This window comes from Myotis nattereri, assembly GCF_964212035.1.
Source record: "Myotis nattereri genome assembly, chromosome: 3".
In the NCBI taxonomy this organism is placed as follows: domain Eukaryota; kingdom Metazoa; phylum Chordata; class Mammalia; order Chiroptera; family Vespertilionidae; genus Myotis; species Myotis nattereri.
In genome coordinates this window covers 198,136,221-198,153,110 of record NC_138077.1, presented here as the reverse complement: position 1 = coordinate 198,153,110, position 16,890 = coordinate 198,136,221, and the positions used below count along the sequence as shown (strand labels likewise).

Genomic DNA, 16,890 nt, shown 5'->3' with positions numbered 1-16,890 from the left:
TGTGCACCGCCCAGGGTTACTGCCCAGACTCCACCCTGCCCTGTACCCGCTCACAGTTGGGTCATGCGCACTCTACTGGATATCAGGGCCCAGAGCCCTTGCACTGAATTCACTGTTCCACGCACCTTCACTGCACTCCATGTTGGTGCATGTTTCTACCCCTGCCCTCATGTCTACACGTACTCTGCTCCTTGGGACTGTGTTGAGCTTATATTGCACACCCAGCAGTTCCTTTGGCATCGCTCGTGTCCTTCTCTTCCCTGTATCTCTGTGCCTACACTGGACACATCCTTTCTGTGAGAATTTGGAGAGCACCTATGTGCCTGGCCCTGTGCTAGAGTCTGGAGGGGAAGAATTAGCAAGGTTTGAACTTAGCACCTGGGCACTCTCTCCATACACCACTCTCCAATCGCACTGCACTGTGCGCTTGCCTCTGTGAAGTTCTGGGTCACGTCCACGAGGGACGAGGCACCTCTACGCTGCATCATGGCACTGGCCAGTTGGGCGGTGCCATTCCAGGTGTCTGTACTGGGCTCTGTGCACGCCGGGTGCTCTACTCCCCTGCGTTGTGTAACTGCATTGTGCCTCTGTGTTGTGTGCAGCGGCTGCCTCGTACCCACAGCAACACCACATCGTGGTACACATAGCCCTCTCCTTCCACGGGACTGTTAGGAAGCATAGTTCTTTGTGCTACATGGTTTGTGCACAGCCCTCTGCCTCTCTATTCTGTACTGTGGCTTTATATGACACAGGGTGTCTGCATGCAGGAGTCTGTGCACTCTTTGCCCATTGTACCTCCGCACAGCACAGCCCTCCATTCAGTCCTTTGCCTCCCGATGGAGTCCTGCCCCATCCTGTGCCTTTCCCTTACACTGCCAACATGGCAGCCCTACTGTTAACCTTGGGATTTGGGATACATATTGATCAGGGAGCTGGGGAGTGGGTCTGGCCTGTTTCCCTTGCTGTAGTTGGCTTCCTTCTATCCTCAGTGGAGATGAAGGATGTTGTGGCTGGCCTCTGTGTTGGCTGCTGTAGGGCAAGCATGTCAAACTCACGGCTGGCGGGCCGCATGTTTGACATGCTTGCTGTAGGGGGACCAGCTCAGCTTACAGTCCCGGTGGCCGGCCCTGGGTGATCTTCCTGGTTGCATTTATGCTCAATCCGCTGTGATCAGAAGGTGGACATATGGCTGCCAGCCCTGGCCTTAATTAATTGCTCATCAATTATTCAGGGCTCTGGAGGGCAGTTCCAGAGAGACCTGGCTGAGGTTTGGATATGTTTATCTGGACAAGGAGAGCAGTGAAGTGGGCTAGGTCAGGTCTTTGGGCTGGAGTCATGGTCCTTGACCTTAGGTAAGCTGGTTGGGGTCAGACTCTCAGGGATCCTAAGTCCAGCTACGATGGACCATCTACTCTACACAGGGTTTGAGGATGGGGTTGAAAGGTATGAGACAGTCCTTAACCTCAGGAAGGGAGGAGGTGGGGGTTAGACGGGCCTGAGATGGAGCCTAGTTGGTGTGAAGAACCTGGGGTAGGGCTGGGTTGGGCAAGAATGTCCAGGGGTGAGGCCCGTGTTGGTTCCGGGGTTGGGCTGGTTACCTAGAATAGGGGTGTGCCTTCAGATGATCAAATAGACCTGTGTTGTCATTGGGGTTGTATTTGGGTTCCCCAGGTCTGGGTTGGGGCTGTGCCTGCGGTTGGGTGTGACCCAGCCCTTACATTTATAATCTTTGGGGAAAAGTTTTGTTTCTCCTGGGGCCACCCGTGGGAACTGAATGCTCTGTTGACAAACTGAAGGGAACACAGATCTCATTGCACACAAACTCTGTTTACTGAGGTTCATGAGAAAACATGGGTAGCGCTGGCAGCCACAGCTGGCACAGAGCACTATCCCCTGTCTAGTGGGGAGGAGTCTGGTGCTCACATGCTTGTGGTCACGCTCACATGCACACACGTATACTTGCACAACTCCCCTCCACCCTGCCATGTAACACCCCCCCTGGGGCACAGGCTTATCACTGAATATGCTCATTATCTCTGCACAGCAACACATACCTGCACACCACAGCTCCACCGCGCACTGCCTGGGGGCCATCCTTTGAGACACCCATGCCCACTCTCCCTCTCCCCCAGAGTATCTATCTCTGCCCTCAAGTAATTCGTGCTCACGTGCATCCTCACACAAATGGAATCAGAATTCTGGAGGTGGAATCCACGGTCACCCGGTTCCCCATTTGCATTTCATAAGTGAGGAAGCAGGGGTTCAGAGAGGGCAAACCACATGCCCATGGTCACAGAGGATGTTAGAGGCTCAGAAGCAACTAGGTCCAGGTCTCCTGCTTCCCACTTGAGTACTTGTAAGTTGGTATCAGGTTATCAGTCTCACAGCCATGTGCACACACACACACACACACACACACACACACACACACAACACGCACCTTGTGGAAACAAGCAGTGGAGTGGTGGAGACCCCCACACCAGGCTTAAACCAGGGACACCCCCTCCCACACTCGGGCTCCTCCTGCAGAGGTTGCTTTGCCCCTTACACCACCCCATCCAGAGCCCAGCCGGATGTGGATAAACCATCCTCCTGCCTTCCCAAATTGTGGCTGACGGTTGCTCAGGCAACCGCCTGCCAGATTGGGGAGATTAGCTGAGGAATGTCGCTGGGCCAGTTTGAATTGATGCTGGGGGAGCTCCTGGTGGTCCTGCGTTGATTAAGCCCACCCTCTCTGGGAGGTCCTGGCAGAGATGGGTGCCCAAGGAGGGGCCTGGTTTTCTCCCTGCCCCTAGGCCAGTTGAGACGGTGTCCCTAAGGCTTGGACTAGGCTGGAGTAAGGGAGTGTGTGTGTGTGTGTGTGTACATGTGAATGTGGGGCTGTGTGTGAGTGAACATTTGAGTGCGGGGCTGTGTGTGTGTGAACATTTGAGTGTGGGGCTGTGTGTGAGTGAACATTTGAGTGCGGGGCTGTGTGTGTGTGAACATTTGAGTGTGGGGCTGTGTGTGAGTGAACATTTGAGTGTGGGGCTGTGTGTGTGTGAACATTTGAGTGTGGGGCTGTGTGTGTGTGAACATTTGAGTGTGGGGCTGTGTGTGTGTGAACATTTGAGTGTGGGGCTGTGTGTGAGTGAACATTTGAGTGTGGGGCTGTGTGTGTGTGTGAACATTTGAGTGTGGGGCTGTGTGTGTGTGAACATTTGAGTGTGGGGCTGTGTGTGAGTGAACATTTGAGTGTGGGGCTGTGTGTGTGTGTGAACATTTGATTGCAGGGCTGTGTGTGTGTGTGTGTGTGTGTGTGTGTGAACATTTGAGTGTGGGGCTGTGTGTGTGTGTGAACATTTGAGTGCAGGGCTGTGTGTGTGTGTGTGTGTGTGTGAACATTTGAGTGTGGGGCTGTGTGTATGTAAACATTTGAGTGTGGGGCTGTGTGTGTGTGTGTGTATCTTTCTGAGTGAGAGCAGAGTGTATGTTGTTTGCATCCAGGATGGGTCCCTGACATCTGACTCCCAACTCCTTGGTTGCTTGTCCCGCTCCTGATCCTTCTCCCTCTGGAGAAGCCACCTGATTCTGTCTGTGCCTCACCTTCTTGAGTAATATAGGCGGCTTAACACCCAGGATCTGGGACTTCAGGTGTGGCCTCGGGCAAGCCACCTCATCTCTCTGTGCCTCAGTTTCCATCTGTTAAATAGGAATAATAATAGTGTTATCCATGTGGTATCCCTTTCCCCACTGGGTGCTGGGGGTGGAGTCCTTACAATATTCTGAGAAAAAATTTTTTTCTGAGACTCTCATGGAGGATGAGTGATTTTTATTTGAGTGGAATTACATCCTTGGGTTTCCAAACTCCCATTTCCCTTAATCCAGTCCTGAAAGATGTGCAGCAGGGGATTCAGCAGAGCTATAAACAAAGCCAGGGTCCAGAGTTTCTGCTCCATGCTGGAACTGGGTCCGGTACAGCACCAGGCTAGTTGCAGTCCATTACTCCATTGTGTGGGGTTCACATGGCTCACATGTGAATGAATGTAGGGGAGCCAAGAATGGAGGGCATTCTTGTAGGGCAATGAATGTAGGGCACCCCCTTCAACAGGAGTCCTGAAAACACAGAGAGTGAATGCCTTTGTTTAGGGGATTAAATATCTCAAGTCTTTCTGCACTTGCAGCGGCCGTACCTGCTCTGGCCAATGACCTGTTCCCAGGTGTGACTGACGGACAAGTACCTCCCCTATGTCACCAAGACTTGACTGGGCATGTGTCTATTCTCCTCCTGTCCAGATCTTCGAGGAGTAGACTGGTGGCTTCCTGGGGAGTGTTAAACTGAAGCTTCCTGGCAAAGCTGCACAGATGGCATGCTCTTTTGCTCCTTTGCAGTTATTCATAACTAGGTTAAACCACAACGCTACCAATAGTATTTACCTTCTGAGTTACTGTGAGGGTTCACCAGCGCAGGTGCTCATGGTGTAGGTGGCAGCCCCCTCGTGGTGGTGGTGACGTATGTGTACATGTCTGTGCCCATGTCTGTCGATGGAGCTGAGAGGGATTTCCGGCTACCATTCTTGCTCTGAACCCACAGTCTGATCTAGTGTTTACCTCCGGGGCTGGTGGCTCCTTGCAGGAGTTGGGTCTCTAGCAGGAGCTGGGACTTGGCTTTGTGTCATACAGACAGGAGGTGATGGGGTTGTTCCCATCCCAGGGTGAGCTGGGGACTGGTTGGGGGTCGGGTTCTCCTTGGGGAGACTGGCCCCAGAGATACTACCCGCTAAGGCTGTGGCTGGAATGGGCCTGGCCCAGAGATACAGGACTGGGGAGGGACATGGGTCAGGGAGTCATTCTGCCTAGGGGCACTCTAGTTGGAGTCAGTCAGCTGGGGAGGTCACCCTGGCTGGGGTCAGTTATAGGCGTCATTTGGCAGAGGTCAGGGGTCAGTCAGTCTGGTGGTCATTCTGGCTGAAGTCAGATGGTCTGGCAGTCATCTGAATGTCAGTGGGGTCACTCTGGCTCAGGTCTGTCTGTGTGGGTTAGTCAGTCTGAGGGCCATTCTGGGTAAGATCAATGGTCTGGGTGTCCCTCTAACCAGGTCAGTCAGCTGGGGAGTCCTGACAGCTCATGAAGAAAAGAGCTGGCACACTCGGGCTCACCCCAGGACCAGGGGCGAGACCTCTGGGGCAGCTGCCTTGTTACTTGTGTAGCAACAGGAAGGGCCTGCACCCTCGCAGGGCTCTAAACTCTGGCTTCTCTTCATGGCAATCTCTCTGCCTCAGGGAGGCCTTGGCTAAGACCCTCAGGAGCAGACTCAGCTCAGGCTGAATGAAGTCACTTGTTCCCTCCTTCAGGAAGCCCTCCCTGACCATCCCTACTGGCGATGTCCTCTCTGTGCTGTGCTGTGGATAATTTTCTAGCGGGAAAGCTAAGACCTTCCCAGCACTGATGAGGTTAAAACCCACCTCCCACAGGCCACAGGCCACTGTACAGACCAGGACTTTTTACACAAAGGGGCAAATGGCTCAGCCCAGGACTTGCCCCAGCTCTGGAGAGAGACTTCTGTGATTTCCTTGCATCCACTTGGTGCCATCCCTATGCCCATGACTGCCGGGAGCCGGTCCATGTTTGCGGTTTCAAGGGACCTGGCATATATGGCATACTGTTCTTAATATGTTTGCTCACCTTCTTGGCACTATGTGTTTTAACCAAGGTCTCCTCTCTGAGAAAGGTTGTTTCCCCAGGTAGGGATTTTCCCCTGAAGTTAGGGAGGGAATAAAACCCCTCAACTAAGTGCCAGGTGGGTAATTAATCACTTTAACTATGAACAATCATGCTTAAGCTACATAATCTTTACTCCCTGGAATGGAGATAAGAAACGCCCTAACCTTTGTAATAGAGATTGATAGGATTGAATCAACTGGTATAAATACAGATGTAACAAGACAGCAAGACACAGAACTTAGAACACAGAACTTAGAAGACAGAACTTAGAAGACAGAACCTACACAGAACCTAGAGACAGAAGAACTTCGCTGGAGAGAACATGGCAAAAGATCCTGTACTGAAACTGGCCACAGAACCTAGAGACAGAACCTAGCGAGAGAACCTGGCTGAAGAACCTAGAGACAGAACCTGGCTACAGAACCTGGATAGAACATGGCAAGAGAACCTGACTAGAACCTGGTGACTGAACCTGGCTGGAAAACCTGGACAGAACCTGGCTGGAGAACCTAGCGAGGGAACCTGGCTGCAGAACCTGGCTGGAGAACCTACAGAACCTGGCAATAGAACCAGGCAAGAGAACCCAACCATGCTGATCAACTGAATGCTGTCTCCGTGTCCTTCCTTCTTCGCCGACTCCGTCTACGCCTTTGGGAACCCCTGGACCTGCTGGGGTTGGACCCCAGCACACGACTCATCATTTTACACTCCGATAGGGTCCAAGAAGAGGAAAGGGAAACCCCCCACAAAGGGAGCCCCTTTGTGTCTGGCTGTGCTGGGTGTTTCCATTATGTGATCCTCATAGCAACCTAGAGAAGTCCCTGCTGCAGGTGAAACAAGAGCCTCTGAGAGTGGTCACTGGCTGTGTGTGCAAAGTCCCCACTGCTCCTGGCATGCAGCACCCACTCTCCAATTGCTGTCTGTTTCTCTCCCCTCCTCTTCTTGAGCCTGGGAAGTAGCTCAGGTTCTCATAGTGAAGGCTTTTCTGGTGGGAGATGGGGACTTTGGCAGCTGACCAACATGGGTTCAAGTCCTGCTTGCTACTCATGTAGCCTCAAGTGGCACGTGTGAGGAGCTGGTGTTCTCTGAGTGCTTGCATGTGCTAGGCACGGTGCTAAGTGGACCCCACAATGAATCCTCAACAACCCCCGTGTGGATGGGGAAACTGAGGCTCAGGAAGGAGAAGTGACTTGCCCACAGTCAAAAGGGTTGGCAAACCTCTGCGTCAAGAACCTTAGGAGTCCAAACTCCTAAGTCTGTCTGATACCAAAGCCACTCACTTATCTACCACGTTTACTGTGGATGAGCCCTTCACCCCTCGGAGCCTCAGTCACCGTGTCTGTCAAGGGCAGGCACCCAGGACAGGGCTGGCACGATTTGTGCCTGCTTCCTTGCCACTTGCTCAGGCATTTTCCAGCTCTCAGATGCTTCAGACTATCACTGAGGGGGGACTCCAAACACTGAGGTTTGGGAGTGAGTACAGGGACCGGGTGCAGGTACTTTCTGAACCAGCGGTATTTGTATTAGGTGCCCAACTCAGGGCTTTGATGAGCGAGCTAAGATTTACGGGCCTCATTACCAACCAAAGGCCTCACTCACATCTATTTCAATCCCCTATTCCTTCCTCCTCTTCTCGTTTAAACTGTAAACATTGGTTCCAAATCATGAGAATTTGCTTCCTTTGCTCATGTGTGTGCCCAGTCCATATATGACCGTGCCATTGTGTGTCATATTCCTGCAAGCAGAAACCTAAGTTGGGTGACTTTGGGCAATGACTGAATCTTCTAAGCTCATCTGTCAAGTAGGAATAATAGTGGTACCCGCTCAGAAGGCAAGGCCTAAATGCGAGTCTGCACCTATAAAGTTTAGCACTGTTCGGGGCTTGTGGTAAGCCTGAGATGATCTGTTGCCACTGTTATTTTTAAGCAGATACTGTCAGGGCTGGCTGAGGGCATTCATGACCCTGCTGGTCCCGGGGCCTACTGTCTGTCCTCTATGGAAAGGTGGAGGGGCAGGTGATGGGCTCTGACTAGCAGTCAGGAGATCTGAGTTCAAACTCATTCAGCTTCTTTGGGCCTCGGTTTCCTCATCTGTAAAATGGGGATAATTCTAAGTCCTAATCTCACGAGTTGTTGTGAGGTTCTAATGATATAGCAGTAATGATAACTAGTTTTGTTGGGTAGGGTCTTTGATGGGTGGTTGAGCAGTGTGTGTGTGGGGGTGTCCTGGGAAGTACTGGAGGAGTGGGCAATGTGGGGAGGTCTGGTATTGGGAGGAGACAATGAAAAGAGAGCTTTGGTAGAGGGAGAGGGTGGAGGAGGGAGAGTTTTGTTGGAGGGAGCAGTGAGGGGAGGGCCTGTGGAGAGGGAGGGGGGCAGGGTAGGCCTGGGTAGGAAGGGAGTGTGGGTGCACCTGGAGGTAGTCCAGGAGCCCCCCTGGATAGCAGCCCCGCCCTAGCCTTGGCTAACCAGTCCCTGCCCTCACAGCTGGCTGCACCTTCGAGGAGACAAGTGACTCAGCAGTGCCCTGTGAGTACAGCCAGGCCCAGTACGACGACTTCCAGTGGGAGCAGGTGCGGATCCAACCTGGTACCCGGGCTCCTGCGGACCTGCCCCATGGTGAGTCTACTCTGTCACCATTCCCCATTTGTCTCCTGCTGGGGGCATTCTGCCGCCCTGCTATGTGACCTTGGGTACATTACTTAACCTCTCAGGGCCTCATCTGCTTTGGCATTTGTAATGACATACATGACACTGAAGGTGAAGCTCTCTGGACACTGCCCAGCTATGTACATCAGGGAGTTTCCCTGTAAAATCGGTGCAGGTTCAAGTATTCAAAGACCCTCTTTTTTTGCCCGGCTGGTGTGGCTCAGTGGATGAGCATCCACCTATGAACCAGGAGATCACGGTTCGATTCCTGACTAGGGCATATGCCTGGGTTGTGGGCTCAATCCCCAATGGGGGGCTTTCAGAAGGCAGCCAATCAATGATGAGAGAGAATCATCATTGATTCTCTCTCATCACTGATGTTTCTCTTTCCCTCTCCCTTCCTCTTTGAAATAAGAAAATATATATTAAAAAAGAAAAGACCTTCTTTATTCACTGAGAGCCTCTGAATCCTGGGTTCCCAGGACTTGAAGATGCTGAAAGAGCAGTAACATTGGGGCTGAATGTGTATAAAACCTTCCTTCCTCTGCCTCCTTTTCCTGCAAGTCCCAGATCCTTTCCACTCCACAATGCCCTAACCCTGTTTCATGCTGGGGAACTGTGTCATTGTGAGCCCTGGGACTCGGAAGACTAATGACATGGATTCTAGTCCTGGCCTCCTGCTCTGATGATGGCCCCTGGAACCCTGGTTCCAGAATCATGAAGACTGAGCTTCAAATCCTGGCATTATCACTTTATCAGCTGTGTGACCTGGGCAAGTCACTTCATTTCCCTGAGCTCCCATGTTCTTACCTGTAAAATGGGGAGAATATTTATTTCACAGTGTTATTAGATAATGTCTATATAAGGTACATAACATGGGTGACATGTAGGGGTTCAATGAATGTTTAGTTGCTATTGTTGGAGGTATTTGAGGGAGCCCAATTATTATCACCCCTTTTCAGTGGGTGCAGAATCAACTGGGAGTTAAGAAAAGGGTAAGACAGATAGAGGCCAACATATCAACCTTATTACCGATAAAAGCTGGGTGGGAGGAGATAGCAGTGTGAGAACCACATGGGCCTGCTGAGGGAGCCTCAGAATTGACAGCCTGCGGACCCCTTCCTCTGCCCTGTCACAGTATTGGGCCAGGGTCTCGGCTCTCAGAACTGCTGTCAAGGGTGCAGGGAAGGGCAGCAAAGATTCTCAGTGGTGAGGCCAGGAGCTGAAGCCAACAGGAGAGAGGCCCTCCACTGCCTGGCCTGGGGGGCCTCCAAATCCTCATCTCTTATCATTGGCATTGCCTCCTAGAGGCCTCCCTGCCTCCCCATCCCGTGCCCCTGTGCCCACCCTGGGGCTCCCATCTCTGCCTTTGCAGGGCTCTCAGTCCCTTGTGTGAGCCCTGTACTATCAGGTATCAGAGTCTGATCTGGGTGAGAGTGATCTATCAAGGTGCCCACGGTAGGGCACTGTGTGGGCCGTCTCCATATCCCCAGGGCCCCACTCTCAGTCTGGTACCTGGTTGGTACTCAGGTACAAGGAGATTTGCATTCACCTTTAACAGTCCTGACCACTCTGTGCGGGCTCTCTCTTTCTCTCCCACACACAAATAGAGGTATATCCAGTGGGAAGGGGAAAGAGAAATTTAGCAAGTAGCAGGGGCCTTGTGCTGGATCCTGGGGAAGCAGGGGTCAGCAAGATGGGCACAGTCTCTGCTTCCTTGGTGCTCTCCTTTAAGATAAGGGTACTAGGGTGGAGAGAGAAGGAAAGAGGCAGAGAGCAGGAGAGAGAAAGAAGAGCCACAGGACTAAAGGGAGTAAATGAAAGAGGGGGGTGGGGGGGCGTGCAGAGTGAGAGCAAGGCAGAGGGAGCAGAAGGAAGAGACAAGAACAAAGTGTCAGATTGAAAGGGGGAGGAAGACACACACAGCTGCTCACAGGGAGAGGAGAGAGGAGTGGGGGTGGGTGGTGTGGGGCCTAGAGAGACTGCGGAGGACTGGGGTCTGCCCCTTCCTGAGTGGGGACGGGGACCTGGGTTTTTGTTTGTTACCCACCAGGACCGGACCAGGAGCAGCCTCCACAGGCTTCTGGCTCACAGAGATGAATGAGATCGCCTCCTTGGAGTCCCTGGGGAGTCATCCCAGAGCTGGGAGCTGAATGAGCTTGTGTTGGCTGGCAGCCAAGCCTGGGAGGAGGCAGCGCTGGGTGGCTGTGGGCACCCTGTTGGCAGCTGCTGGGGCCTTCTCCCCACAGAATGGAAGCCATAATCCCTCAGCCAGGTCCTGAGGAGTCCGCCCACTCCGTCACCCGACTTCCAGGCCAGCAGACAGCCTGGATCTCTGGGGAAGGGGCAGGGCTGCCTTTCTCTAGGTTGGAAATCAAGAGATATGTAACCCAGGAATTTAGGCTCAGGAGGTGGGGGCTGGAAGGGAAGTTAGAGTCTTTTCATTCAATCTGTTCTATACAGTCATTCTGCTTGGGTTCAGAGCCTGTGCTGGGGACACAGTGGAACCCTGAGGCATCATAGGCTGGTGGGAAACACACACACCTTTATTCATGATCTAAGGGCCAAGAGAGAAGCCCGCAGAAGGAGGGAGGAAGGGGGGGGGGGAAGACTTCAGAAGAGGTGGCCTTTGAGGGCTTGTCGTGCCAGACTCTTGACTGCTGAGATGAATGACATGGTCCCTGCCTCCAAGGACAGCTCAGAGCGTGGGGAAAGCCTTGGATCGGCATGAGCTTGGGTTGTGATTGCAGGTGGTGAGGAGCAAGAAAGGGTTGTGTTAAAGTCAGACTTCTGTGTTTTTCCTGCTCCAAGTCTCTCCTTTGGGAAGTAGATGTAGGAAAGTGAAGGGACTTACCCAGTGAATCAGAGCTGGGTCCGGAACTCGGGACTCCGGATTCATGGTGTTGTCCAAATTCCTGGGGTCCTTGGTTTCTGCCCTCTCCTCTGTGTCCACCTGACCCTGGTCCTCCAGGTCTCCTAAACTCCTGCCTCTTCCTCCTCTCTTTTCAGGTTCCTACTTGATGGTCAATGCTTCCCAGCATGCTCCAGGCCAGCGGGCCCATGTCATCTTCCAGAGCCTGAGCGAGAATGACACCCACTGTGTGCAGTTCAGCTACTTCCTGTACAGCCGGGATGGGCACAGCCCGGGCACACTGGGTATCTACGTGCGGGTCAATGGCGGTCCCCTGGGCAGCGCTGTCTGGAATATGACGGGATCCCATGGCCGTCAGTGGCACCAGGCTGAAATGGCTGTCAGCACCTTCTGGCCCAATGAATATCAGGTGGGCTGAGTTCAGTCTGTGGTCAGCTTATGCTTGAGGGTGGGGGTAGTGAGGTGTCAGCTTGAGGGCTGAGGATGGAATTAGTTTGTGTTCAGCATCAGGAGGCAATCTGTGGTCAAGGCCAGGAGTCAGTCTGTGGTCAGCGCTGGGTTATTCAGTGACAGTTCAGTCTGGGTTCAACGTCAGAGCTGGGGCCAAGAGTGAGTTGAACTGTGCTGGCCTGGAATCCCTGTCTGGCTGGGAAGAGTTTTGCTACTTGAAGGTAACTGTCCTCTGGCCTTGACCGTGTTAGCTGAGGGCTGACACCGCCTCCCACGCTAGCTGGCTTGGTTGGGCAGTCATTGTGAGCTGGGCTGACCTCTGCTGGTTTGAGGAAGGGGCTGGAGCAGAGCTGAAAGGGGGCTCTTGTGGACATCTCCCCAGGCGGGGCTGGCGGAATGTCGGTATGACAGGGACCCTCCCGCCTCCCCCAGGTGCTGTTTGAGGCCCTCATCTCCCCAGACCGCAGGGGCTACATGGGCCTGGACGACATCTTGCTGCTCAGCTACCCCTGCGGTGAGTCCCGGCCGCCTCGGGCGCAAGGGGAGGGGTGCGGGCGGTCAGGGCTCCTGCCTGCAGGGGGCGCAGGCCCAGCTCACCCCGCGGGCATATTCCCGCAGCAAAGGCCCCGCACTTCTTCCGCCTGGGCGACGTGGAGGTCAACGCCGGCCAGAACGCCTCCTTCCAGTGCATGGCGGCGGGCAGGGCGGCGGAGGCGGAGCATTTTCTCCTGCAGGTGAGGAGGGTGGGGCCTTGGCCAAAGGGTGTTGGGGGCTTCTTCCGGCCACTGGGTCTCTCCGCCCTCTCGGGTGCCTCCATCCCCCCAGGGACAGCTCACTGGGGCCAGGACAGTTGCTATTTCCTTCGCCGGGTAAAAGGGAGATGGGGACGCTCTCCCCCCGCGTCCCTGACCCGCTCACCCCTCTCTCTCCTCGAGCAGCGGCAGAGCGGGGCGCTGGTGCCCGCGGCCGGCGTGCGGCACATCAGCCACCGGCGCTTCCTCGCCACCTTCCCGCTGGCCGCCGTGGGCCGCGAGGAGCAGGACCTGTACCGCTGCGTGTCCCAGGCCCCGCGCGGCGCGGGCGTCTCCAACTTCGCCGAGCTCATCGTCAAGGGTCAGCGCGCGCGAGCTCGCGGGGGCGGGGCCGACGGGTGGAGGGGCAGGGTTTGCAGGGGTGCGGTAACAGGGTCTTCAGGGGCCTGCAGAGGGGGCAGTGCCTCTCCAGAGAAAAGGTCTGATCGAGGGGGCGGGGGTCTGATGGAGAGACCGGGCCTGGGGGTGGGGCGGGGGTGGGAGCGACAAGGTGTGAACCGGTAAGGCGGTGCCAGGCCGTAGGGACCGTGGGTTAACCCGAATAGGCTTGCAATCAGCTCCTGGAGGCGAGGACTTGGGGATCGAGGGGAGTGAGGGAGAGGGTGTGGACTGAGAGGTGAGGCTGGGGTCAGACTTTGGGGTGGGGGGCCCTTCATGGTCCTGGGCATGTAATGGGGGCGGGGAAGCGTCCTGGCCGAGGGCCTGGGGGTTGCATGAAAGGCCTGGGAGGATGCTTGGGATTTGGGTGTGATCCGCGCCGAGCTGGGGCCCGAGACCTCACAGCAGCATCCGTTGGCTCCGCCTCTACCCCATGTCCTCGTAGAGCCCCCCACTCCCATCGCGCCCCCGCAGCTGCTGCGCGCAGGTCCCACCTACCTCATCATCCAGCTCAACACCAACTCCATCATTGGCGATGGGCCGATCGTGCGCAAGGAGATTGAGTACCGCATGGCGCGCGGCCCGTGGGCAGAGGTGCACGCCGTCAACCTGCAGACCTACAAGCTGTGGCACCTGGACCCCGACACTGAGTACGAGATCAGCGTGCTCCTCACGCGCCCGGGGGACGGCGGCACTGGCCGCCCCGGGCCGCCCCTGGTCAGCCGCACCAAGTGCGCAGGTGAGTATGGGCTCCGGGCATCCAAGGAGGGAAGTGGTGCGTTCTGAGAGGTAGTATGGCCTGCATCTGTGCTTCTAAAACTTTCTAAAACGTGATTTTTCCTCAGTCCTTGCTATGGTAAAGATAATAATAGCTAACACTTTGTGCCAGACACATAACGCACATGTACATGCACACACACACACTCTCTCTCTCTTACTGATTTAAAACTCACAACACACAAAAACCTGTACACGAATATTCATAGCAATACTTTTCATATTCATTTTATAGATGAAAAATTATAGAGAGAGTGAAAATTTTTAGAGAGAGAGGAAGGGAGAGGGAGAGAGAGTGAAAAATCAATGAGGTACAAAGATGTTAGGTTACTGGCCCAGAGCTAGTAAGTGGAGGAACTGGCATTGGAACCCTTGCCTGGCTGGCTCCAGACTCTGTGCCCATAATTCGACATTATGTTACCTAGATAAAATAAACAACTTACCACCAAATGAAGAAAGTGTGTTATTAAATTGTAGCTGGAGTCTCTTGTCTGGGCATTGCTCTTCCATGTTGAAGGGCTGAAGCGTCTGCTAGGAGTGATGGCACACCTGCACCAGAGAAGCCATTATTTTTAATCTGAAGAGAAATTGAGAACAAAACAATTTTCTCACTCTGTGATTTAAGCATTTGTTTTTAATTGGATTTTTTATTATAATAATTACAGATTTATATGCAGTTGTAAGACAAAAGAGAGAATTCCCTGTACACGCTACCCATTTCCTGCAATGGTAACATTTCCCAAAACTGTAGTATAATATCACAATCAAGATGTTGACAGTGATACAACCCACAGATCTTATTCAGACTTCTCCAGTTTCACGTGTTGCCATTTGTGTATATGTGTGTGTGTGTGTGTATTTAGTTCTGTTCGCTTTTATCACATGTGTAGGTTTGTGTATTTGCCACAAACCTAGATACTGAACGGTTCAATCAACTTAAGAATCCTGGGTGGTGTTCTTTTATATCCACACTTGCCTCCATTCCTCCTTCCACCACAACTCCTGAGAACCACTAATCTGTCCTTCATTTCTAAAATTTTATCATTTCAAAAATATTATATAGTCCTGCCAGTGTGGCTCAGTGCTTGAGTCGACCCATGCACTAAGATGTCAGGGCACATGCCTGGGTTTTGGGCTCAATCCCCAGCAGGGGACAACGTGTTAATGTTTCTCTGTCATTGATGTTTCTATCTCCCTCTCCCTCTCCCTTCTTCTCTTTCTAAAATCAATAAAAACATATTTAAAAAGTTATATAATTTATGAAACCATACAGTATATAACCTTTTGGAATTGATTTTTAAATTTGGTACCATTTTTATTGAGATATAATTCACATCTCATACAATTCAGTCATTAGAATGTACAATCCAGTGGATTTTAGCATATTCACAGAGTTGTGCAACCATCATCACAATCAACTTTAGAACATTTTCATCATCCCAAAAGGAAACCTTGTATCTTTTAGTAGTCTACCCCTCATTTCTTCCTAACACCTCCAACACCAGGCAGCCACTCATTTACTTTGTCCGTGTGGCTTTCTTCATGTGCTTATATTTACAGAAATCCATATTTACCTTTTTGTGAACATTTTATATAAATGAAATCTTACAATATACAGTTATTTTTTGTGACTGGCTCCATTCACCTAGGATAATGTTTTTAAGGTTTATCCACGTTGTGGTATATATCAGTACTCTATTCCTTTTTTATTGCTGAATAATATTCTGTTATTTGGACAATACCACCATTTATCCATTCACCAGTTGATGGACATTTGGATTGTTTATACTTTTTGGCTATTATGAACAGTTTTGCTATGAATATTCATGTACAGGTTTTTGGTGGATATATGTTTTTATTTCTTCTGGTTATATAGTGTATATATCATATGGTAACTATGTTTAACCTTTGAGGAACAGCTGCACCATTTTACATTCCCATCAGTAGTATATGAGGGTTTTAATTTCTCTATATTCTTGTAAACATTTATTATCTGTTTTCTTATTAATAACCCTCCTAGGGGGTATGAAGTGGTATCTCATTGTGGTTTTGATTTGCATTTCCCTGGTGGTTAATGATAATGAACATTTTTTTTCATGTGCTTATTGGTCATTGTATGTCTTCTCTGTAGAAGTGTCTACTCAAACCCTTTGCCTATTTTTAAGTTTGTTGTTGTTGTTATTGAGTTGTAGGAATCTATATAATAAAAGCCTAAGCGACTGTTATGGCAGAATGACCAGAACGACTGGTTGCTATGATGTGCACTGACCACCAGGGGGCAGATGTTCATCGCAGGAGCTGTCCCCTGGTGGTCATTGTGCTCCCACAGGGGGAGCGCTGCTCAGCCAGAAGTTGGGCTCACAGTTGGCAAGTGCAGCGGCAGTGGCGGGAGCCTCTCCTGCCTCCACAGCAGTGCTAAGGAGCAGCGAGCAGGAGGGTGGTAAGGAGTGAGGGGTCCTGGACTGAGAGAGAGCGCAGGCTGGGCTGAGGGACCCCCCCCCCCCCGGCCCAGTGCAGAATTTTGTGCACTGGGCCTCTAGTTCTTCATATATTATAGATGCTAAACCTTTATCAGATGTATTTGCAAACATTTTCTTCCATTCTGTGGGTTGTCTTTTAACTTTCTTGATGGTGTCTTTTGAAGCACAAAAGTTTTTAATTCCGATGAAGCCCAATTTATATATTTTTTCTTTTATTGTTTGTGCTTTTGATGTCCCATCTAAAACAAAAATAACAAACTACTGCCTAACCTAATAGATTTACCTCTATTTTTTCTAGGAGTTTTATAGTTTTAGCTCTTACATTTAGGCCCTTGATCCATTTTGAGTTCATTTTTGTATATGGTGTGAGGTAAGGGTCCAGCATTATTCTTTTGCATGTGGATGTCCAGTTGTCCCAACACTATTTATTTATTATTTAATTTATTTACTTTAGAAGATGATTTTAGCAGTTTTTATATATGTTTTTATTGATTTTAGAGAGTGAGGAAGGGAGAGGGAGAGAGACACATCTATCAGCAGCCTCCTGTGCACCTCCTACTGAGGATCGAGCCCGAAACCCAGGAATGTGCCTTGATCAGGAATTTAACCTCTTGGTGCATGGGATGATGCTCAACTAACTGAGCCACACCAGCTAGGGGCCCAGAACTATGTATTGAAAAGATTATTCTTCCCCATTGAATTATCTTGGCACTGAGATTGTTGGGTTTTTTTTGTTCAATATAATTCCCTGGAGATTCATCCAGGTTGTT

General features: G+C 51.6%; 1 protein-coding gene across 1 annotated transcript in view; it reads left to right on the top strand.

Moving 5' to 3' along the window:
- The window catches only part of PTPRU (protein tyrosine phosphatase receptor type U), a gene marked incomplete at its 5' end in the record, with an annotated part of 81,952 nt that overhangs the window by 8,320 nt on the left and 56,742 nt on the right, over positions 1-16,890 (top strand). The window contains 6 exons of the mRNA XM_081086100.1: positions 8,190-8,321; positions 11,361-11,632; positions 12,106-12,187; positions 12,292-12,407; positions 12,612-12,786; positions 13,309-13,602. Coding sequence (XP_080942226.1) covers positions 8,190-8,321; positions 11,361-11,632; positions 12,106-12,187; positions 12,292-12,407; positions 12,612-12,786; positions 13,309-13,602 — 1,071 coding nt within the window. The remainder of the gene's footprint in view (positions 1-8,189; positions 8,322-11,360; positions 11,633-12,105; positions 12,188-12,291; positions 12,408-12,611; positions 12,787-13,308; positions 13,603-16,890) is intronic.